The sequence below is a fragment of the Cricetulus griseus genome, chromosome 4 (genome assembly GCF_003668045.3).
Source record: "Cricetulus griseus strain 17A/GY chromosome 4, alternate assembly CriGri-PICRH-1.0, whole genome shotgun sequence".
NCBI lineage: Eukaryota > Metazoa > Chordata > Mammalia > Rodentia > Cricetidae > Cricetulus > Cricetulus griseus.
This window is the reverse complement of record NC_048597.1, coordinates 182,122,679-182,147,249: the sequence shown is the minus strand read 5'-3', so window position 1 is coordinate 182,147,249 and position 24,571 is coordinate 182,122,679. Positions and strand designations below refer to the sequence as shown.

The 24,571-nt window shown below is 41.4% G+C and overlaps 1 protein-coding gene across 5 annotated transcripts in view; it reads right to left on the bottom strand.

Annotated features, from left to right (window-relative positions):
• Window positions 1-7,562: 7,562 nt before the first annotated feature.
• Sltm (SAFB like transcription modulator) overlaps window positions 7,563-24,571 on the bottom strand; it is a 47,456-nt gene continuing 30,447 nt past the window's right edge. For 3 of the 5 annotated variants that reach the window (XM_027411224.2, XM_027411229.2, XM_027411231.2), the window contains 13 exons: window positions 24,015-24,133; window positions 21,912-22,061; window positions 21,296-21,399; window positions 21,018-21,181; window positions 20,312-20,397; window positions 19,773-19,936; window positions 16,988-17,168; window positions 16,187-16,311; window positions 15,157-15,324; window positions 14,295-14,612; window positions 14,061-14,205; window positions 10,091-10,251; window positions 7,563-8,221 (listed from right to left, as the gene is read on the bottom strand). In XM_027411224.2, coding sequence (XP_027267025.1) covers window positions 8,113-8,221; window positions 10,091-10,251; window positions 14,061-14,205; window positions 14,295-14,612; window positions 15,157-15,324; window positions 16,187-16,311; window positions 16,988-17,168; window positions 19,773-19,936; window positions 20,312-20,397; window positions 21,018-21,181; window positions 21,296-21,399; window positions 21,912-22,061; window positions 24,015-24,133 — 1,994 coding nt within the window. In that variant the 3' untranslated portion in view covers window positions 7,563-8,112. The remainder of the gene's footprint in view (window positions 8,222-10,090; window positions 10,252-14,060; window positions 14,206-14,294; window positions 14,613-15,156; window positions 15,325-16,186; window positions 16,312-16,987; window positions 17,169-19,772; window positions 19,937-20,311; window positions 20,398-21,017; window positions 21,182-21,295; window positions 21,400-21,911; window positions 22,062-24,014; window positions 24,134-24,571) is intronic. The other 2 variants (XM_027411225.2, XM_027411227.2) reach the window with 1 other exon arrangement.

Genomic DNA, 24,571 nt, shown 5'->3' with positions numbered 1-24,571 from the left:
AAACCTCATCATACTTGCCATCAATAACTGCCCCCTACCTATAGTAACCTGTGGGTGGTGGCACAAGGCTTTCCTTGCCCTCATCAGGACTAACCAAGAGACCAACTGTCATATACTCAAGCATCAAACTGAATCTCACCATCACAGCCATCTTTAACTTTGGAGGTGCAAGTTTGGGATTCCAACACTCTGTAGACTGAGACACAAGAAATTAGGCATTCCAGACCAGCTTTGGCTACAGTGAACCAGGCATGGTGGTACATATCTGTAATCCCAGTACTCAGAGGTGGAGGGTGGTGAATTCAAGACCAGTCTGGGATACAGCAAGACTCAAGAAAAGGGGGAAAAAAGAAAGAAGGCTGTCAAGTGGGACACGATATCCTAGTTGTGCTGGGGACCACGTACCTAGTAAATAATACATGAACAGGGCTTAGAACTCAAAGATTTAAAAAAAGTAATTAAATTGGAGTAAAGATGTAGCCAAGTGATAGTGGTGGTGGGTGGCGCACTGGTCTATGTGAATTTGAGACCAGCCTGGTCTACAGAGTGAGTTCTAAGACAGCCAGAGCTACACAGAGAAACCCTGACTTGAAAAACAAAAAATGTAAACAAATAACTCAAAGCTACACCAATTGTCAAAAGCATGTGAAACACGGGGGGGGGGGGTGCCTAGGCCCTGCTCCAAATGATGCAACAGACTTTAAGGATCCCCCATGGAAGGTCTCACCCTCCCTGGGGAGCAGGAGATGAACTAGGAGGTGGGGATGGAGGGAAGGGGATGATGGGAGGAAGATGGGACTGGGATTGACATGTAAAACAAGATTGTTTCTAATTTAAATAAAAAGAAACAAAAAAATGTGAAAATATGTTTGACATTATTTGAACAGAAATTCAAGAGCCAATGAGATGGCTCAGTGGGTAAGAGAGTTTGCTGCCAACCATAACAACCTGGATTCAATCTCCAAGTTTCTGTCCACTGACCTTCACATGCATACTGTGACACACATACACACATTTTTATGTAACAAAAAAATTTTAAGTTTATTAAGTGTTAAAAAAAATTAACTCCACAGCTAGATAATACCATACACCCATGAACAGCCAACACCAGAAGTACTGCCAACACTCAGGGTTGAGCCTGGGCAGTTCAGACCTTTTACACTGAGATGCAAAGATGGCACAAACTTCAGAATTCTCCAGCAGTTTCTGAAATGTTAAATATACACTGCTGTGTTTAACACCTGCCAATTCCAAGCCTACTTACTCAAGAGAAATTAAAACAAACGGCCACACAGACTTATTATATACAAATATTCAAAATCTTTATTCATCAAACTGCAAGCAAGCTAAATTCCCACCAATAAGCGAAGGCACTGGAAATTTTGGAACATACAATGGAAACCTACACAGCAACAGAAAATTGCTGACACACAACAACATGGCACAAATGCAAACTCTGCATTGAATGAAAGGATATTTTTGCATGTGAAGAGCATGTACTGCTCTTGCAGAGGACCAGAGTTCCATTCCCAGCAACCACACCAGGTGCCTTACAACGACCTGTAACTCCAACTACAGGGGGACCTGCACTCATGTGCACATAACCACACACAGACACACACGTATGTGCATAATTAAAATAAAACAAATCTTTAAAAGAAGGAAAGGACATTTTCAGTGATAAAGTAGCCATTTAAATTTGTTGATAATTGTATCTAGTCATCTGCAAACTCCACTGTAAAATAATTTCAAGTGCTTTCATACATTAGCAACAAACAACTAAAACCTGCAATTTTAAAAATTCTAATTGAGAGTTGGGAAGACAGCATTAGGACCTGAGGTGGCTCAACAGTCAAGAGCACTTGCTGCTCTTGAGAGGACCTGGGCTTGATCCCCTGCACCCACATGGCTCCTCACAATTGTCTGTAACTCCAGTCTTAGTAGATCTAACACCGTCTTCTGGCCTCTAAGGGCATTGTATGTGGTGCACAGAGTACATTCACACAAAATATTTGTACATATAAAGGATAAGTGAAAATTTTCAGTTTTCAGTAAGTGTTTTTTAAGAAAGAACTACTGAATTTCAACAATAATCTTGACAACAGAAGCTTCTTTTCAAGTTATTTATTTTAAAAGCAAGTAATGGATAAAGGAAATAAACATTGTCAAATTATTCTGTCAAACAGGAGTGTTTAAGAGATTGACTGCTACTGAATACAGTGCCTAGCTACCACTGTATTTCTGCTTCTTGGGGATGAAATGGTCTTAAGTTTTGAGCACATGTATGTCGGGTTTGAATCTTAGTTGTATCACTCACTGTGATCCTGAGATCATCCCTGAGTTTCCTTCCATGCTGATACCCACACCCAAGTCTTGTAGGAATTAAATTACTGCATTCAAACTACCTAGATCTCTGGGAGATAGCTCAGTGGTTAAATCACTGGCCATTCAAGTTCGAGGATCAGAGTTCAGATGCCCAGAGCCCACATAAATGCCAAGTGGGCATGGCTGTCCAACTGTAATTTCAGTTTCAGACTGCAGAGATATGCTGTCCTCAGAGCAGGCTGTCAAATAAGACGAGCCATATTAAAGAGCTCTGGGTTTGACAGAGACTGACTCAGTGAATAAGGTGACAATTCCTCACCTCAACTTCAGGTCTCCACATTTGCACACACATAGGAGAATATGCAGACACACAATACAGACACACATGAAGATGGAAAAAGGAAAAACCAGCTTAGTACATGGCAAGCATTTCATAAATATTAAACCTATGTGAAAATATTTAACATGTTGCATTAGGAAGGATTTTCTAGGGGAACAACCAATAAGTGTGTGTGTGTGTGTGTGTGTGTGTGTGTGTGTGAAAGATTGTTTTTGTTTTTTGTTTTTTTTTTCGAGACAGGGTTTCTCTAACACCCCTGGTTGCTCTGAAACTTGCTTTGTAGACCAGGCTGGCCTCAAACTCATAGAGACCCACCTGTCCCTGCCTCCCAAGTACTGGGATTATAGGTGTGCACCATCACCACCTGGCATGAAAGAGCATTTAATAGATTGGGATGGGCAATCCAACAATAGCCATCTATACACTGGAGAAGCTGAGAACCTCAAAGCTATTCAGTTCACAAGTCCTGAAGGATTCCTAAGTTTTGGTGGTCTTTAGTTCACATTGGAAGGCTGGAGAAGCTGGAGTCTGGTGTTAGGGAAGGATGCTCACTGTATCAGCAAGAAACCAAAGCAAGCAGGCAAGAAACACAGCCATGTCCTCAGAAACAGGCTACCTGTCAGGTGTCACACACTGTGAAGGGTCTTCTTCCTCAGTCAATTCTTTCTGGAAATGCCTTCATACAGTGCCCAGAGGTGAGAATCTTAGGGCATTCTGATTCAGGCTGGCAATCAGAAATGATCTTCATATGTGACTGGCACACAGCCAGCCTAAAATCTGCAGGCACTGCATGTACATGCACACACTCGCATGTAGGCGGTCTTAGGATTTCTATTGCTGTGAAGAGACACCATGACCACAAGACAGGGTTTCTCTGTGGCTTTGGAGCCTGTCCTAGAACTCGTTCTGAAGACAGGCTGATTTCCAACTCACAGAGATCCGCCTGCCTCTGCCTCCTGAGTGCTGGGATTAAAGGCGTCACCATCACCCGTCACACAATCATTTTTTAAGCTAAAAAACAAAAGGCATTTATTTGGTCTGACCAACTCTAATATATTTATCTACTGTAATTCCTAATTCTGTCTGTGAATGTGAATTCTTGGGGGAAGCTTTGAGGGAGAAAACACACATGATGTTCCCATGAGCCAGTTTAGCTTTCTACTCCACCAGAGTCCTGCAATCAGGTGTGCTGGGCAGTGGGGGTACACTCTGAGTTCGAGGCCAGCCTGATCTACAGAGCGAGTCCCAGGACAGCCAAGGCTGCACAGAGAGACCTTGTCTTGAAAAACCAAAACTAGGGGGCTGGAGAGATGGCTCAGCGGTTAAGAGCACCGACTGCTCTTCCAGAGGTCCTGAGTTCAATTCCCAGCAACCACATGGTGGCTCACAACAATCCATTATGAGATCTGGTGCCCTCTTCTGGTGTACAGATATATACGGAAGCAAAATCATAATAAAATAATAAATAAATCTTTAAAAAAGAAGAAAAGAAAAACCAAAACCAACCAAACAAAAAAATAACCAGGTGTGGCAGCACTTGCCTGCAGTCATAGCATGAGGGAAGCCAAGACAAGAGAGCCTTAAGTTTGAGGCCAGCCTGGGGCTACCCTGCCTCAAAACACTAAGGAAATACTCATGATTTGGACAAGAAAGACATAGAATGGCTAAACCTGAAGGTGAAAGGGGGCCATCGAGATGGCTCAGTGGGTCTGGTACTGGCCACCAAGCCTGATGAGTTCAGTCCCTAGGACCCATGCAATGGAAAGAGAATCAACTCCTTCAAACTGTCCCCAACCCCCCCACACACACACATTTAACTTAAAAATATATTAGGGGGGAGGGGTTGGGGAGTGGGGAAAAAGGCTGGTCTTAAAACTTAGCTCCTTGGTGGCTAAAATCATAGGTGTACACTACCATGCCTGGCTTGAACATGTCAAATTGACGAGCCCAAGAATACTAGGTATTTGCAGGTGAAGCAGAGAAGATTCACCTGTAGATAAGAGGGTGGTTTAAATACTATATTTTATGAAGAAAACAAACCAAACAAACAAACAAAAAAGAATAACTTACTTTTTCCAGAAAGGACTCAAAAAAATCTGAGAATGGAGGAATGTGTTAAGTGACAATCTAGCAAGTGATACAAGCATGGGCCAAGTGTTTGCTACACAACTTGTAAGCTTTGTATTTTCACTTGTACCCTTTTACACGTGAAGTTCCTGACTTCAGTGTCTTGCCTACACTGGTTTTCTTGAAAAAGCACAAGCCTTGTTTCTAAATTCTTAACATTCCAGGGAAGCATTTGGACAGTGCCACACTGAGCACAAGCTCCTCCTGTCTCTAGATCTGGAAGAGCACATCTTTCTTTATAAAACTCTCCCTAAATCCAGTTTTCACTACAGACTCAGGAGCATTTCTGCTAATTAGTGGCCTAAGCCTTCAGAGCTACTCTTAACCCCTAAATAACCCCAGGTGGGTTTCTCAAGTTTTCTAAACTAGAAAAAGCTGTAACTATGGCAACATGAGGATAATAGTGTCTCAAGACTCTTGCAAAGACTAGCACCATTCAAATAGAATTTATTTGTACTATGGATTGAACAAAGAGACTTTTCCATATTAGGCAAGACTTTTACTACTAGCCACTAAACATACCCAGCCCCTCTTCAAACAACCTGTAACCTTTTAAAAATGGCCTATGTAGCCCAGGCTGGGACCACATACATACTCCAAATACATATGTATACATACATACATATATATGTGTGTATGTATATGTATACATATATATTTTTACATATGTATGTGTGTATTTGCATGTTCACATTTTCGTAGGGGTGTGTGCGTGTGCGTGTGTGTAGCCCCAAGGTTGACATCAAGTGTCTTTCCGCCTTTGTTTTTTTGAGACAGAATCTCATCATGTAGACTTGGCTGGCTTTGAAGTCATGGGACTTTCCTGCCTCAGCCTTCCAGAGTGCTGGGATTACAGGTACGAGCAACCCCATCTGGAATTGTGTAAGTGCATGGTATATGGATATGTGCAGGTGTCAGCTATTAGTCTCTGCTCTCACTGAATCTGAAGCATGGCTTCACTGATCAGCAAAGTCTTCCCCCAGCACTGGGGTCAGAGGCACACATGATCATGGACCATCTTTTATGTAAGTGCTGAGGATTTGAACTTAGGTCCTTGTGCTTATAAAGCAACCACTCTTACCTACTGAGCCATCCCGTTCTTAAAAAACTAATTTTTTTAATAGCACTGAAGTAGGCTGAGAATGTAACCCCATGCCTAATAGACAAGAGACCAATTAAAAAAACAAACAAAAAACTAATCAAAGAAACATTAACAAGTCAACTGCTTCTAAGGTGTCCAAGTGAGGACTTCGAAAGGCATGAACTATGCCCTTCATTGCTTATTAACACCAAAGCAGTCAAGCCAACCATGTGCAAGGGTTCCTGCTTACAAGTGAGGGATAACAGCATCATTCTGCCTAGCTACCAACAGGAGCATGACCCAGTCTGTAGCCTGCTAGTCAACTGACACTGAAGACTCTGTGGTGCCACTCTAAGTCTCAGGGAGTAGGAAATGTGAGTCAAAGAGACATGGGGACACACACAGACACAGACACAGACACAGACACAGACACAGACACAGACACAGACGGACACGGACACACACTCCCCCCTCACCACCGCTGTAGGGCTGGACATGGATACACAGGGCAGGAAGGGGCATATTATGAGAATCAGCTATAGTTAAAAGTGAGCTCCCCTTGAGCTGGGCTTGATGGCCTACACCTTTAATCATAGTACTCAGGAGGTAGTGGCAAGCAAATCTCAAGCAACCTGGTCCACAGAGTAAGTGCCAGGACATCCAGGGCTACACAGAGGAACCCAGTCTTGATAAGATTTCTTTATGGTTTAATAAGTGAAAAATCCCATGCACAAATATTAAAGAACAAAAGGGGAACCTGAGCCAAATCACAAGCCAACGCTAACACTCCCCTCCTTACTCAAAAAAGGGGCATCTCTTCCTTGGTCATATCCATCCCCAACTCTTTGGACCAAAACACTCAATTGGCTAGCGGATTGGTGACAGAATTCCAGTAACAGTCCCCCCCCCCCAAAAAAAAGGGGGGGAATCCCCCAAAGACCCAGACTCCAGAGTCCTCTGCCTGCCCCTCCATCCAGGGCCAGACACTGACAAGAGCTTCTCCAAAGACTCCACACCAGAGTACCCTCCATCCATCACTAGGTGTAAACAGACCACTGTTGTGACCAAGACTCTCAGTAGTCTGGGTCATGGTGGCTAGTTTCTATGAAAGGTTTTGGGACAGTTCAGTGAAATACCATGTTCTGTCAGGAGCTCCTACAAAAGATGCATAACAAAGGTTAGAGAATTTCTAACATATCCACAGTGTGCTATCTACTCTTGACCAGAGCAAAGTTTGCCACATGTCCTAGAACAGAGAGCAAATGCTGCCATTTTAGTTCTTAACAAGGCTGCTACTTGGCACTCACTAGCAGGAAGGCTGGAACAAAGACAGACACACTTTTACTTCTAAGTGTGGCTTTTATTCTCACAAAGAGAATCTTGGCAGGCTAGCATTTACAAAACCTGACTGATTCACCGGCCTAGAATCTGGACTCTTCCACTTCTCAGAATTATTTGGAGAGATGGAAATGTTAATTCTGAGAGGTGGGATTTATCCATCAAACTGTGAAGACCCCAACAAGTGCAACTCACCTGCTCAACTCCGTAAGAGACCCTGTGAGACAAGGCACATGGACAAGGTTTCCTTCATCTATGGAGTCTTATACCACACAAACCTGGACAAGTGTGCCACTCCCTATATAAAAATCTACCTTCAGTTTACAGTTAAAAAGGTCCTCAACACTTTAGCAACTATACAGAATATGAAGGTTTATTTCAAAAAAGATTACATTTTTTAACCAGGATACACAGATGCACTTAATGTAACAGTACCTTCTGCAAAAATAGGTTACATAATACTCCGAAAAGCAAGGAACAATCTTATTATCTAAAAATTAGACAGCAGGAGTCTGAAGCTCAAATAGCCTTCAAAATGGAGGCAGCAAACACTGGTGACACCACAGAGCTATGCTGCAAATGAAACCACTACCACTCAGCTGCAAACCATTCCTGTTCACACAGAGCCAAACAAAACCGCCTCGGTGCCAATCCTTTCAAATGGGTCTCGGTGCTGCAAGAAAAAAGTTGAATGACACACAAAACTATGAAAAGTTTCAACAGAACTATTTAAACATCTTCTCTAAAATTGAGAAAAGCAATCATGTTAAATTTTTAAAAAAAGAAAACCAACAGTCAGATAGAGCTCTCAAGCAGTCAGAGGTCCTCCTCATGAGTAGTCAAGTAAAGTTTACAGGAGATCTCAATAAATTATCTTGAAGTCACGGCAGGACGCTTGTGTTCAAAACCGCCGTGGAGGTCCACTCTTAAACGGCTTAAACCCAGAGCTGCTTCCTCTTGGCATGGAGTTGCCACTCATCTGTACAATCCTATTAACTGGAGATGCAGTGCTGTAAGGGGGTTTAAAAGAGAAAATCAGTCAGAACAAACAATCACAAGAAATACCTTCACAGCACTTACCACTCATAAGCTGTTCTCTGCTTCCCTGACCTACATCCAGACCCTAATCCTGTAAGGCTGGGACCATTACTATCCCCTATTTACCAAGGAAAAAAACGAGACCTGAGGGGAGCAACAGTGTGACCCTGGCAAGCTTATTTCAATGCCAGCTTCTTCAGAAGCCAGATGCTGGGCACATGACAGGACTACAGCTAGGCTTCTCCAAATTCCCACCATGGATTGCAGCAGCAGCAGCAGCAGCAGCAGCAACAGAGACTTATGCAAAGTGCAAAACCATAGCCTCTTTACGTCTCCTGCTGCCTCTTCATCTCTTTTTAAACAGGATGTAATTATGGAGATAAGGAAACCCTCAAATTCAAGATCCTCCTTTCAGCCTCCCATTGCTAGTCCTATGGCATATAACCACTCTAGCCCCCAATCAGATCACATTGGGTGGGACTCTCCAGTCCATTTTAATTAGCAGTTAAGGAGATTGTGGTACACACTAGTACTTCAAAAACTGACTCCCAGGAAGTCATTCAACAATATCTCCAGGATCTTTATGTATAGAGCAACATTATAAAATGTCAGTAAACGATAGGAAAAAGACACTCCAGAACTCTATCGCAATGGAGAGGTAAAAGTTGACAGTGAAATACTTCAAATAAAAATGGCTGAGGCCAGGCAGTGGTAGTACACACCTTTAATCCCTGCACTTGGGAGGCAGAGGCAGGTGGATCTCTTGAGTTCCAGGCCAGCCTGGTCTACAGAGTGAAGTTCTGGACAGCCAGGGTTGTTGTGTACAAAGAGAAACCCTGTCTCAAAAAAGCAAAAACAAAAACAAACAAACAAACAAAAAAACTGACCGAGAACTCTGGGTTAAATCTACGACCTACAGAAGCCACTGGGTTTGAAGCAAGTAAATGCCGTAACAAATGTGTGGCCCCACAGTCATTCAGAGGTAGTGTTAAGTATCAGGGAAAAGTTCTCTGGGAACACCAGGCCCAGGGCAGAATGCAGGAAAGGGTAGCATCCCAAACACACTAACAGCTGGGTGCCATTTTGAATTTATTCTAGGAACAAAGAAAGATCAAGACTGGGCAATGCTTTCCCCAGTCAGGGCTTTGAAGATGGCAGTACTGAGAGATAAAAGAAACTTGAGGCAAAAAAAGAGAAAAGAAAACGATCACATAGAGAGGGCAGTGAAAAGGGACGCCTGAAGCTTATCTGCTTGGAGGAGCCAGAAAAGAGAGTCAAGAATGAAAGAAGACAACAGAGGGCCTTTAGTCCCAGCACTTGGGAGGCAGAGGCAGGTGGATTATCTGTGAGTTCAAGTCCAGCCTGGTCTACAGATGAGTTCCAGGACAGCCAGGACTGCATAGAAAAACACTGTCTTGCAAAACAAACAAAAAGAGGGCTGAGCTGGCATGGTGGGGCATGCCCACTCACTGTACCTGGAAGGCTGAGACCACCTCAAACTAAGCAATCAAAAGACTGTTTCAAAATGAAGAAAGCAGCAGGGTGAAACAGCATACGGTAAGGAGAACCAAAGAATTGCACAGGACAAGTCACTGGCACTCTCTCAGTAACACAGATGCAAGCAGCATTGCTATGCAGGTGTGACACAGGAGTAACCTGCAGCAGGAGAGCAGAGCAGCAGCTCCTCCAAAACGAGGACACAAGGCAGAGAAAAGGAAAGCTGGTGAGGTCACAACAGTGAGGTTTTACCAACTGCAATGAAATCTCAAACTCTAACCATCTTTAAGGAAAGGACCACTCAGTTATAAAACAGAAAAGGTCTTAACAGATTAGCTACTCACCTTGAATGTTGGGTTATCATGCCTGCTCCTGACCGGCCATCACCAATTCGCCTCGTGTCATGGTAGCCAGGCCCCTGAGAGGGTGGGCCATGCCACTCTTTCCTTGGTCCACTTGTATCCCGTCCATGACGTTCCACTACATGTCGTTCTTCGGGGTAGTGCTGGGGACAGCACATGAAAAGATCAGTCCTAGCCCCTTTGTCCCATGCACTGAATCATGCTGCTGTGCTTTTATGTCAGAGCAAATCAGTAAAATGTGTAAGAATGTAACAGATGAAAGGTGGTGTGACAACCTATTCTGGCAGGAGCCCCTCAGCATCCTCATTTTTATGTTCACACCTACTACTACTCTAGCACTACTAGGAAATAGGAATTTCAAATGCCTGCAGATCTGAAGAGCTTTCTATATACACAAGAGGTCAAAAGTTAAAGGGCAGTTAAGATTGGCTGTCTGATCAACCCATCAGAACAACTTGCAAACTATACAGAAAATGCTGTCCGATTTTACACAACACTACTTAGTGCGGTGACATGGACACAGTGCCCCATATGGTTATATGCAGTGTTGGGACATAGAGACAGAAGGATTTGTAGAACTGTGGACAAGAGGAGGAGTCAAGGCCTGCTGACACCTAGCCTAGGCAAAGCTGTCGGCATCCACACAGGGTTAGAGACGGACTAACACTGTAAACTTCTGACAGGTAATCCAGACTCTCCTCCTCAGGAGACCTTTTTTCAAGGGATTCTGAATGTAAGAGTGCCAGTCTAGAATAATTTCTTAAGTTCTACCCTAAATAAAACAGAGTATCTACATCATATGCTCAGTTTTAAAGTTGTTCAAAGTAACCAGCTTAAAGAATTTGTAAAGCGTGAGCCCGTGAGTTTAAGATATCTTTATTCAGATAAATACCAGCCAAACACAAGCCAGAGCGTACCCAGGGCAGCCTAGCATCGAGGCCAGAGAAACGGGGTCTCCCATGTGCTCACCGTCCCTTAAGAACCTACCCCGTGTCATCCTGACCTCAGCGTGGTCAGGCACACCTGTAGCCAGCCCTTAGGAGGCCTGGTTATGGTGCCTCCCTACAAACTTGTGCAAACATTTCTCCTTATTAAGACACATTAATACCTCACAATTACTGAGCCTCAAACCTACTTCATAAATGGCTGGGTGAAATGATGTCAGTGATACTGCACATACCAAGGTAGTAAAACATTTTCTAGCAAAAAATAAAAAAAAAAAATGTTCTCATTGAGGGCTGAAGAGGTTTAGGACATAAAGTATTTTCCATCCAAGTGTGACTGAAGTTCAGATCTCCAGACCCCATATAAAAGCTGGGTAATAAGCTGAGTTTGTTGATGCACAACTTTAATCACCACTTGGGAGTTGGAGGTGATTGGGCTACAGAGAAACCCTGTCTCAAAAAACAAAAACAAAGAAAAAAAGAAAGACAAAGACTAGGTCAGTAGCAGCCGCCTCCCTCGGGGGAGGTAGAAACACAAAGCCCCTGGAGCGGGCCAGCTACCATGATTAGCCATAACTGGTGAGCTCAGCTTCAGCAAGAGACCCTGACTCAGTAAGTGGGAGGCAATCAAGGACACCAAACATGCTTGCATACCCATGCCAACACATGTGCCAAAAGATGCTATGATAAAACCTGGTATGTAGTCAAGTGTGTAACACAAACACAGCTCCAGATTCCATCTGGTATAGAACTTATAAAAGTATATTCCTTCAGGCTAGAGATGTATCTCAGTTGGTAGACTGCTTGGCTAGCATGCATGAAACCTTGGGTTGGATTCCCAATACCACAGAAACCAGTATGTGCCTATAATTCCAGCACTCCAAACATAGGGGCGGGAGGATCAGAAATCCAAGGCCATCCTCGGCTTCATCCTCAGCTGCAAGGCACATTAAGAAGCCAAACTGGAATACATAAGACCCTTTCCCTTTTTTGTAATGATTCATTTATATTTTATTTCCCCTGTATGTATGTCTGTGTGAGGGTGTTGGATCCTGGAGTTACACAGTTGTGAGCTGCCATGTGGTTGCTGGGAATTGAACCTGGGTCCTCTGGAAAAAACAGTCGGTGCTCTTAACCACTGAGCCATCTCTCTAAAGAAAGCCAACACCCTTTTTCTTTAGAAGAAAAAAAATATTCTTTCTATTCATGCAGCAATCACCTGACCTGACAGTATTTTATCCATTAAGAGAATGCTTTAAGATGCGTGCATTTTTTCATATTTGTGTTATTTATAGATACTGTCCCTCTATTAAGCTCACTAACTTAAAAAATATTCAAGTCAACAAAATATCAAAAGATTAAAGGTTGGCACTCAAGAGGTGGCTCAGTGGTTAAAAGCACTGGCTGCTTTTCCAGAGAACCTTCCCAGCATCAATTCCCAGCAACCACATAATAACTCATAACTGCCTGTAACTCCAGTCCCAGTGGATCTGATCCCCTCTTTTGGCCTCTGTGGATACTGCATGCAAACAAAACACTCACATACAATAAATTTTATTTTTAATTAGTTAATTAATCAATTAATTTTTTTCCCAAACAGGGTTTCCCTATGTAAGCCTGGCTGTCCTGAACCTTGCTTTGTATAGTAAGCTGATTTCAAACTCGGAGATCCACCTGCCTCTGCCTCAGGAGTGCTGAGATTAAGGGTGTGCACCACCACACCAGACTTACATAAAACACACAAAGTTTTAAAAATAAGAAAAATATTAGAGAACAGAAAGCAATTTAAAACGATTCTCCTTGTGTCCTTTTGGAAAAGAGCAAAGGCACATGACTTTTACTCCAGTTCTATACTAAACGTGCTAGCTTCAGCAGTGCATACACTAAGTCAGAGCAACAGAGATTAGCATAGTCCCTGCTCCAGGACAAAGATCAAGTCATGATGTGTTTTATATTTTTAAAAAGCCAATTATCATTAGGAAGGTTCATTTAACAACTATAAAAATTATCCAAATAGAACAAGAATTGTAATAAAAAGAAAGTTTGAGGACTAGTGAGATGGCTCAGCAGGTAAAACCACTTGCTATGCAAGCCTGGCATAAGCTGGACCTCTGGAATCCAAGTAAAAAGCCAGATGTGAAGTTCACATCTGTAATCCCAGCACTCCCACAGTGGGAGGCAGACACAAGAAAATCTCCTGCAAGCTTATAGACCAGTCAGTTGGAAACAAATTCTGCCTCTCAACAAGATGGGAGGAGAGACCTAATTCCCAAAATGTAGTTCTCTGACTTTCACACGTACTGTGGCATGCAGAAGATCCCTCTCTCTCCCTCACTACATTCTTCTCTCCCATATATACACACATAAAAAAAATGTTATCAGGCATGATGGCACATGCCTTTAATCCCAGCACTCAGAAGCCAGAGGCACTCAGATCTCTGAGTTTGAGGCCAGCCTGGAAAACAGATTGAGTTCCAGGAAAGTCAGAACCACACAGAGAAACCATGTATCGAAAAACAAAACAAAAACAAAAAAACACAACAAAAAGGAAGTTTTGAAGGCTAGCATCTACTTCTTCAGACAGCTGATACTCATCTATAAAGAACAAACTTGAGAAAGATCAGTTGCAGGCAGCTGGTCTCTCAGTCACTCCAATTACCCAGTCTTGGCCACAACAGAGAATGGTTCTCCATATGGGTATCTGTCTCCTATTGGCTGGACAAACGACTCAGCAGTAAAGAGCACCAGCTGCTCTTCTCAAGGATTCCGTTCAATTCCCAACACCCACATGGTGGCTCATAACCGTCTGTAACTCTAGTCCCAGGGGATGTGAAGCCGTCTTCTAGACTTCATAGACACCAGACATAAAAATGGTACATAGATATACACAGAAGCAGGTAAAACACCCATACACATAAAAAATAATAAATATTAAAAAAAAAAAAAGTGAGCATCCAGTGTTTCAGAGTCTTCTAAAGACTCAACAGAAAGCTCCCAGAAACTTTTACCTGTGCTCCGCTTCCTCTGTCAGAAATGACTCCTCTGTCTCCCTCTCGGCTTCCATAGCCTGAGGCACTACTTCGATTCCCAGGGGGTGCTCCCCTCACACTGTGTCCCGAGACTTCTCTCCCAGATCGCTCTGGCCTTTCAACTCTGTTAACACAGCACAAAGATGATCAAAACCTCACTTCAATTCCTAAGAAGTCAATGCACAGTGCCCCGTGGAGAGTCAGCATAACTACCTAGACTCCCGTTTGTCTGTGGACATGCTCCCTTCACTTTTCCACGAGGTTGGTCTAGAGGGATTAGGGCCAGCTTCTCGAGGGTGTCGAGGGTGAGCGACCTCAGCTCTGTCATGAAGTATTACTGTTCTTCTCTCGTCTCTCTCCCCTCGTACCTCTCGTCTGTCTGTTTCTCTAAGTTCATTTCTTGGAGGCGGAGGCTCATTTCTTCTGGAATCACTGAAGTTTTTGGGGTACCTTTCAAAGCTTGGCTCCTCTCTTCGGGCTGCTGGCCTCGGTTTTTTCCCTTCACTTTGACCAACAAACCGCTCCCGTCTACTGATGAAAAACAAATGCAGACCCTCAAAAGCATTTACTCTCAACTTCATTTGCCTAACTTATAATCATGAAACTTTCTTTCAGGAGAACTTAGGGCAAAGCCACCAGAAAAGCTCCATTACTAACTACTTTCTTTTAAACTGAGCTATGTCTAGCACAAAGGTTGGTTTCTTTTCCAAGAGAAATGGTTATCAGTCGAGTTACTACCAGCTTGCATGTTTCACTGCTCCTGACAGCTACAGCACATCCAAAATTAGCATTCCCCACTCACACGTGTTTTTATAACTTTTTACTGGTTTTTATGAGGCAGAATCTCAAACTGCTGTGTAGACCTGGCTGGCTTTGACTCTTCAGCCCATACCTCCCAAGGACCCCATCCAATTGAAGAGAAGACCACTTTTCCCCATCAGTGAAAACCAAACTAAACATACAATTTGTTACGAACACTCAGTTTGACTCAGCACTTCAGCATCTTATAGAGAAGCAAAGTTATGACTAGCAGAGCTCCTATCTCAAACGTAAGCATTTCAGTGTGTGCATGTACCTTTCAAAGGACGAGGACTGCACAGAAGCAGTGTCAGGAAACCTGCCCCGTTCTCGATGACTGAAGTCAAGGAACCTGCTCTGTTGGCGATAGTCAGATCCATGGCCAAATCGTGCATCTGCATCTAGAGACAGCTTTTTATTCTCACTCCAGTAAGGATCATCTCGCCTTGAAGAGAAATTTTTGTTCATTTATACAAATTATTTTATAATACTCAAACAGCATTCACTTGGAATCATAGATTCCACATTGGAACTACAGACATAAAAGGTTACTAAACTCAAGATGGAACAGTGAGAAGCTGGGACAGGATTAACTGTTAAATCCTGTTGTCATAAATAGGAGAGGAGAAAAATAGTTGAAAAAAAGTTGCCTGCTTTTTGTGTGTGCACATGTCTAAGTGTTTGTCTGGGTACACACAGCTGTGTGGGTGGGGGAAAGAGATCAATGGGGGTGACTTCCTGTCACTCTGCACCTTATTTTCTGAGATAAGATTTCTCACTGAACCTGAAGTTCACTGACTGAACTACATTAGCTGACCAGAGAGCTAAGGGATCTGCCCGTCTCTACCTCTTCAGTGCCAGGATGGCAGGGTGCTGCAGAAATAAACTCAGATACCATGCTTACTTGGTGATCACTCTGCCATCTAGTCATCTCTGCAGCCTGAGCAGTCAAATCTTACATCTTCAAATGGAAAAGACAACACCTAACATCAGGTCATAATGAATTCTCACCAACCGTTTTCAGTTACCTTCTTTTTCCCTTAGGTGCTGGGGATGGCCCAAGGAAGCAAGGACTCCATGACTGAGCTACCTCCTCAGCCCTCAGCCTCTGTGAACCTCATCAAGGCTGAAGAGGTAAGACCTGAGCCTACACTGGGTCCTGACTACTGCAATCCTTTCCTTTCCATGTTAGCTACGACCTTTTATTCCAGAGCTGGGAGCATGTACGTTTCAATTCTCTAACCCTAGCTCACTAAGAATAAGACAGCCAGTGAAATCAAATCACTAAGAAAGAAAGGAAGCACTACCTATGATCTACATCACGCGGGCGTTTCAAAGAATTCCTTTTTTCTTGTTCATAACGAAGCTGCTGCTGTTGCCTTCTGAGTTCCTCTCTCTCTCGAGCAATCCGTTCAGCTTCCTTACGCCGTTCCTTCAGATACACAGGAATGAACCAAATACAAAGTAAAGACAGAAGGTAAGTGTGCATCTGGGCTAAGAAACCATCCTAGACAAGCACCAGGCAGAGCACACAACTGGGACAAATACATTAGATTTTCATCGCCTAGACTACAGCTACTGTTGGGGGACATTAAAATAACAGGGGTTGAGTGGTAGAAACTGGTGAGCATTTTGGGGAAGGTCAGATTTAGTTTAATAAATTGTCTTAAACAAAAGCACCTAAGAGGAATGAGAAAACTGGGTTCTTAATATGATGGAGAGAACTAAGTGCCATAAGCCCTGGGTGGCAACTATGCAGAGAGGCATTATTTCCTTCCAGCCTTGGGAATGATTCCCACGATAGTAAGGAAGTACTGTATTTTCTAAGTCTGGGGTGGTGACAGAGCCTGGATAACAACTACTATGGACTCAGTCCTATGCTCATATTATTAGGCTGCCATGACACTGCAGAGGTTACTTGCAATGGATACGGAAGTCACTGTTCAACATACTTTTAACTAGTACCTAATTCGTTATCTGTCAGGGACATGTCAGTGCTCATTCTGATCTACAGGAGAGCTTTACAATAAGTAAAGCAAACGTGAGGGCAAAAATCACAGGGTTTGCAAAGGTGAGTTGTTCAAGATGAAAAGATTTTCTGACTGCACCTGTTCAATACGAATGCGTTCCCTTTCCAAGCGTTCGCGTTCCATTCTCTCTCTCTCTAGTTTTTGCCTTTCAATTTCTAGGCGCTCTCTCTCTCTCTGTAAGCGTTCCCGTTCTTCCCGTTCACGAATTATTCTAATGCGTTCACGCTCTCGACGCTCTCTTTCTGCAATCTCTCTTCGTCTAACAAAAATCAGTATTTAGAAATACTTAAATTATGCTAGCACTGTGTGAAAAATAATCGCTTTGAATTTGAACTTTTCCTTGTGATTGGCAATTTTAAATTCCACATTAATCTTGGTAATTTTAATGTAATCGGAAAGAACGCAAAATAAAACTTTAAACATATTCCAATCTTATCACTTATTTATGAGTGTCAACTAAGCAGCTAAATTTTACACACTATTTGCCTTTTATATGATTTGGTTAAATGAAAATCCCACCATAGCAAAAACCCAATAATTGACATTTAAAATGTATATAAATTTATAAAACTACAATTTTTTTCTTTTGGCTTTTTGTGATAGGGTCTCATTATGTAGCCCTGGCTGGCCTCAAGCTCACTGTGTAGACCAGGCTGGCCTTGAACTTGTGGCAAACCTCTTGCCTCTGCCTCCAGTGACTGAGATTTTAGGTGTGTGCCATCATAACCAGCTTAAAACTACAACTTTTATCAATTATTTTTGATAGAAATTTTCTAATATCTACTATATATCCTCATCTCTTTAAATAAGAATTTAAATAAATACTTCATTCTGATGGCTTGGAATTATAATCACAAACACAATTATACCAAATGTTATATAATAGAATGGTGCCCACAAGGGCCACTATGGCTGTACACTGGCTTCTAACAGTGTCAGGTAATAAGCTTTTAAGCCAGAGACAATTCAGCACAAACATTTACTAGACTTTGCAAAGCGCTTCTTCATTTCCTGATACAAGGTTAAATAATACACTTTTATATTTTTGCCCACTTGCATATTTGCCTATAGCAATTCAGTATTCTTAATGGGCCAGTACTATTCCCATAAAAACTGATGTGGCATTTTAAATGAACACAGCAGTCAATGGGCTGTTACTACCATTCAGTGGGTAGAGACCGAGAATTCTACAACACTTGATGATGCATGAACTGTCAGCATAGTTTTACAGACCAAAGAACATGCTCTCCAGAGCAAAAAATAACTTGCACTTCTGAATCTTTCCTACGCCACAGAGGACAGTCATGCCCTTGAGAAACAACAAAAACCTTTAAGAGGTAACCTAGAATTTAACTGTTTTTAATAAATGCCAGGCTTATTTATTTGCTTTAGCACAGGTTTATATTAGATTTTTTTCAATGTAACACAATTCAAAATTTACCTTTTTAAAGGGGGAGGGATTATACTTTGTTGAGGGCTTTACCAAGAATTGTTAACATTTCAGAAATCACATCAAAATGCCCACACTTCTCCTGTTACTTGACTCACCAATATGACACACAAAATTGATCTGTATCTGAAGCTTTCACGCTCTCAGTGAGTCTAACAGGATACAAACATCTGACTACATCAATGTACCTTCTACGGATCTAAACATTTATATCTGGAATACACGTATATATATATATGTATATGTTACAAATATATATATGTTACAAATCACTTTTACTTCATTTTAATATTACTAATAAATCATCACATTGATTTTCCTGGATATAATAGGCAGATAGACCATACACCTTTCTTTCCCCAGGAGTGTGAAGAAGGCACACCTCAACAGTTTATTTTAACTGGGCTGGGTGTAATGGTGTGTGCCTATGGTTATAGCTCAGCAGGAGACTGAGGCAAAAGGATCCCTTGAGCTCAGGAGTAAATGGTAAGCCTGAGCAACATTGGGAGATTTTAAAAATCAAATAGGCATTGGTTTGACAGGTCTGAGAGTCTCTGCCCTTGTAGCTCCCCACTTCCATTCTTCTCAAACCTGTAACTGACGAGCAGAAGCTAGGAGCTAGTGCATATGGAGGTGAGCTTTTCAAGAATCATTTTCTTCAGCCACACAGGCAATGGTTGTACTCCTAAGCTGCAGCTTTTAAGTTCCTAACATCTGAGACTAAGTAGATGAAATTCCAGTGACCTCTGTGCTGGATAGGACTAACAGATTAAAAACACACTAAGAAATATTTCATGTGGCACCCAAAAACAGGTATATAGATATGAACTCATGTTGATTTGTTGATATTTACACTAAAAATGGAAAGCATTTGCTTCTGGTCTCTGGTCTGTTTTAATGAGGAGTAGAGAGTGCATTAAAGCTCACAGAGCAACTCAACCTTCTCTTGGGAACTAATGCAAAGAACCTTGCAGGTTTCCCATACTGTGACAGTAGTTCAACACTGTAGCTTACTCTGATACTATCTGGAATTATCTTTTCCTTTAAGACATGATTTTTATGGCAGCATCTTTGGAATAGAGGAAAGAGCAATGGACTTGGAGTGAGACTTGGATCTGAGTCCCAACTCTGCCACTCAGCCACATGGCATTGGAAGAGTCATTTAGCCTCCCCAGGCCTCTGTATTTTAGTATTAAATAGCGGGCTTAATTAGCTTTGTAGAATTGAGTTGGAGATAACAGATGAAGAAGGATTTTGCAAACTGTGGAGTGCTATGCAGACTTAAGAAGTCATTAAGTCATACCTTCACTTCATGAGAATAACAATCAGTCTTCTGGGGAATACAATCTCTAGCAGGCTGGCTTATAGCTAAAGATGGACAATACAGACAGCTGTCAAAAATGCTCCTCCTACCTTCTGAGTTCCACTGCTCGTCTCAGTCTTTCAAAACGAACTAAATGTTCTCTCAATCTTTGTTCCTTCATCTTTTCGAAAGGCAAGATCTCTTTCCTTCTGTAGTCTTTGTCTCTTTTTTTATCTATGCTAGCCCTCTCCTTTTCTTTGCTTCTTCCATGAACCTACAGAAGAAAAACCGTAAGAGGACTAGAAGTTAAAATAATCTAAGATCATGTATTTTGGCATTCACTGGTCATTTTAAAAGTTCAAATGAGGGGACTAGAAAGGTGGCTCAGAGGTTTTAGTAATTAAGAGTGCTTACTGCACTTATAGAGGACCCAGGTTTGGTTCCTAGCACCACAAACCAGCTCACAATTGCCTGTGACTCCAGTTCCAGGGAATCCAATACTTTCTTCTGGTCTGTTTGTATGTGCAGGTGTGTGTGTGTATGTGTGTGTGATGTGTTGGGGGCAGTAGTGTCCTGCACACTGGAGATACACATAGGCTCATACACATAAATAACTTGAACAACTTTATCTTTTGGAAACAAGACTTACTTTCTCATATCTGCCCCTTCTTGATGGCCTACAATGATCTCCCTTGGTTTGGTTTAGTATTACCATATGTCCTGGACTCTTTGAACCTAAAACAGAGAAAAACTTTAGATAAGCAAACAAAATATTGTTGAAAAGAAGCATAAATAAATAAATTGGAATTTTCACCTGATATAACTTATTCTACTTAAATGCAAAGAAATCAAGATTACTTAATCTGTTAACAAATACTTTCAATGATGCCAAAAGATCCTAATTCAGTAAGATACTGAAAATCAGTGGCCACTGCTCAAATTTTTTGTTGTTTTGTTCTGTTTTGCTACATTCCAAACCCCAAGTCAGTTAAGATTTAAGGATACAGTCAGGGAGCTTACTTAGAAAAATAATGACCTTGTAGCAGGAAAGAAGATAGTTGGTCTAGGGCGGGCGTTGGTGGCACACGCCTTTAATCCCAGCACTCAGGAGGCAGAGGCAGGCGGATCTCTGAGTACGAGGCTAGCCTGGTCTCCAGAGTGAGTGCCAGGATAGGCTCCAAAGACACAGAGAAACCTGTCTCGAAAAACCAAAAAAAAAAAAAAAAAAAGATAGTTGGTCTATAAAACATCTTTTTCTACTACAGACAGGCTTAACAACATTTGACAAACAGTCCCTTCTGAAATACAAAACAAGGAGCAAACACAGTTGAGATCTGCGAGAACACATGACATACTTATCCGTTTCTTGTCTTCACTCTTTTTCATCGATTCTGACGTCTGGCCACTTGAACCATTATCGTTCTTCTCATCTTTCTCTAGTTTCTTAGTATCTTTGCTTTCTTTTTTTTCCAGTTTCTCAGATGACCTTTTCTCTTCTTTTTTGATAGATGCTTGTGTCCTGACCATATCATCCAAGACAAGAAAACAAAATAACTATTTTTGCTATGTAACAAGAAGTCTGTTAATCAGAAACCAGTCCTAGCCTGGCAGCTGTCAATCAATCCTTCCTTACTTGGCACTCCTATCACTTGTATTCTTTTTATCACCAGCACTTCTTGAACTACTCTTTTCATCATTTTCTTTCTTCATTTCTTTCTTAGAAGGGTCGCCTTTGACCTGAAAAGTTTAAACAAAAATGTTTTTAAAATTCATAAATTGCATTACCTAAATGGTGTTGAGTTAGGCATGGCCGAACACACCTGTAATCCTAGCACTTGTGAGGCAGGTACAGGATGATTCTAAGTTTAAGGAACTGTGACAGGTTTGGAACTCACTAAGTAGCCCATAGTAGTCTTGATGTTTCTGCCTCTGCCTCCCAAGTTCTGGGATTATAGCCATGCACCACCATTTATGACAGAGACATTTTTAGACTGAGACTACAGGTTGACTATTCTTATCTGAAATACTTGGACTGAGACTGTTTCAGATATCTGCATCCACTTTCCCTGATGATTTGGATTAGAGATACTATATCCACTTTCCCTGTTGAGCATTTTAACTAAAAACTTTGAAATGCACCAAAATCAAAATTTTTGACCATTGACGACACTCAAAAAGTTTCAGATTTTGGATTTTCAGATCAGCCCTATTGTTCAGCTCCCTTTTTATAAACAGTTAGTCACACTTACTTTCTCCACAGAAATCAGTTGTCCATGCAGCTCTGTGCGATGGAGATGTGCAATACATCTGGACACTTCTGTGCTTGAAGACATAGTTACAATGCCATAGCATTTTGCCCCAGGACTTCGAGCATTTGTAACTACCTTTGCACTTAAAACCTATAAAATTAGATTACACTTCAGAATTTTATAGCTGTACACATTCCTAAACAGACTAGACCCTGCACTGAGACCATTCAGATTAAAGGGTAGTAAAAATGCACTATGAGTGTAATTCTGTCCTCTCTTGTTTTTATGATAATAAAATTATCACCTATATTGATAATATTTATTCAAAATATTCAAGGGAATTATCTAATCTTCCATCCAAATATACAGCCCAAACAAGCTTCATCAATAAAATAAATAGTACAAAATTAACAAGCACAAAGGAATTTGATTTGGGCCAGTTTTCTCATTGTGGGCACACCCTGAATCTCTTAGAGAAAATTATGTCTGTAGACAGTTTACAGAAATCTTAACTCTTTCCTTTGAGTCACTTTAAATTCAAAAATGAGTAAAGAGAAAAGAAAAAGACAGGATTAAAATGCCCTAAATCCTAATACTCAGGAGGCAGAGGCAGGTGGATCTCTTTGAGGCCAGCCTGGTCTACAGAGAAAGTTCCAGAACAGTTAGGGATACACAGAGAAACCCTGTCTTAGAAAAAAACAAAAAAAAAAAGAGGAGAGAGAGAAGGAAGGAGGGAGGGAGAGAGGGAAGGGGAAGAGGAGGAGAAGGCGGCAAAATATATCCTCAGACTAGGCCACAAAAACTATAAGTTAATCAGTATCTAACTGACATTTTCAATTCTAAAGAATGACGAAGAGTAAGAAAAGCAGTACTAATCCAGGGCTAAAAAGAACAAAGACCTAATGGCAGTAGGCAGAAAGGCAACTTGGGCAGTGTTTTGTTGAGGGTTGTTGGAAGCTAAAGGCATCATGTAAGCTTTAAGAAAAGCTGTTTTGCACTATAGAAACCTGAGCCACAGTCTTGTCGTCATACACATGGCATTCTCATGCAGTTTATAGTCTGAAAAGTGCCGATATTAAAGTACTATTTTACATCTCTAAAATCACATAACTGAAACAGAATACAACATATGCTACAGTTGATGGTTCATTTTGAGACTATCATTTTAATAACCAATACTGATTATTAATTTAATAAGCATTTAAAACCTACCATGTACAAAGTAGGATAAAAATCTCTACCCTCAAAGAGTTAACAGCAGAGCAAATTAAAAAAGCATGATGTATATGTAGAGAATGAAAATTTAAGTAGACACTTTTAAAGTAGAAAGAAGTAACAACACCAGCTACTGGCAGGAGTTCAGTAATGCAACTACCCTTTCAACACTTCACATTTCTTCATAATACACACACACACACACACACACACACACACACACACACACACAGTATTAATGTCACAAAAACCTGTTTTCATGACTTTAGAGGCTTTTACTTCTTCAAGTAGAAATCCATTTAGCAAAGCAGGTTCTTGCAAACTGAGAATGGTGGTCCATGATTAGCAATAAAACACAGTAAGTTCTACATTTTTCTCAGTAGTGGATGACAACCTCCAGAAGCGGATATTTGTTTCCTCTGGAGTTTATATAGTTAGTCTACTACCTAATTCCAACTACTTACATTTTTAACTTCTAGATCCTTTGCATCATAATACAATAAAACTCAGTTCTTTTCTCAAACGAGTATAGACTTGGAACTCAAGTTATAACCCAAGACTCAGAGATACAAAAGTACTATACAATAGTGCTCAGCTGTTGGGAGCACTTGCTGTTCTTGGAGAGGACCCAGGTTTGATTCACAGCATCCACATAACAACCCACAACTTTCCCAACTCCAGTTTCAGGGGTCTCTTCTGACTTCCAGAGGCACCAGGCACACACCTGGTGCACACATCATGAAAGCAAACACTCATACACATGAAATAAATTTAAATTTATAAAGTAAATATAAGTAAATAAATCTAAACACATAAAAAATAACATACAGAATACATTTACATAATTATTTTGAATACTAAAAAAATTAAAGGGTAAAAAGAATATACCTTTCCATATTTGCCAAACAGGTTCTTCAAATCAGCAGCTTTGGTATTAGAAGACAGTCCACTGACCCAGATATTCTTGGTTGAGCTTCCACTGCTACCACCAGCACTGCCTGTGCAGCCTAGGATGGGGTCAACACCAGAAGCTTAAGTGCTCATAGGCTTCCATCATGAAATCCTTTCTAATTAAATTCTGATAGCCTAACATTATAATATCTAAAATCTTAAATCACTACCATTATAAAAATCAACCAGAGCAGTGAGAGAATAAATCTGAATGCTCATACACTCCCTGTACATGAGTTTTAAAATAAAGTGTAGCCAGGCAGTGGTAGTGCACACCTTTAATCCCAGTAGTCATGAGGAGAGGCAGGCAGATATCTGTGAGTCTGAGGCCAGCCTGGTCTACAGAGCGAGTTCCAGGGCAGGCTCCAAAACTACACAGAGAAATCCTGTCTCAAAAAACCAAAATTTAGAAAAAAAAAGGGGGGGTGAAAATTCCACTAAATCCTAGACATTTTTTTAGCAAATGCTAACAATCAGTCCTCACACCATCACAC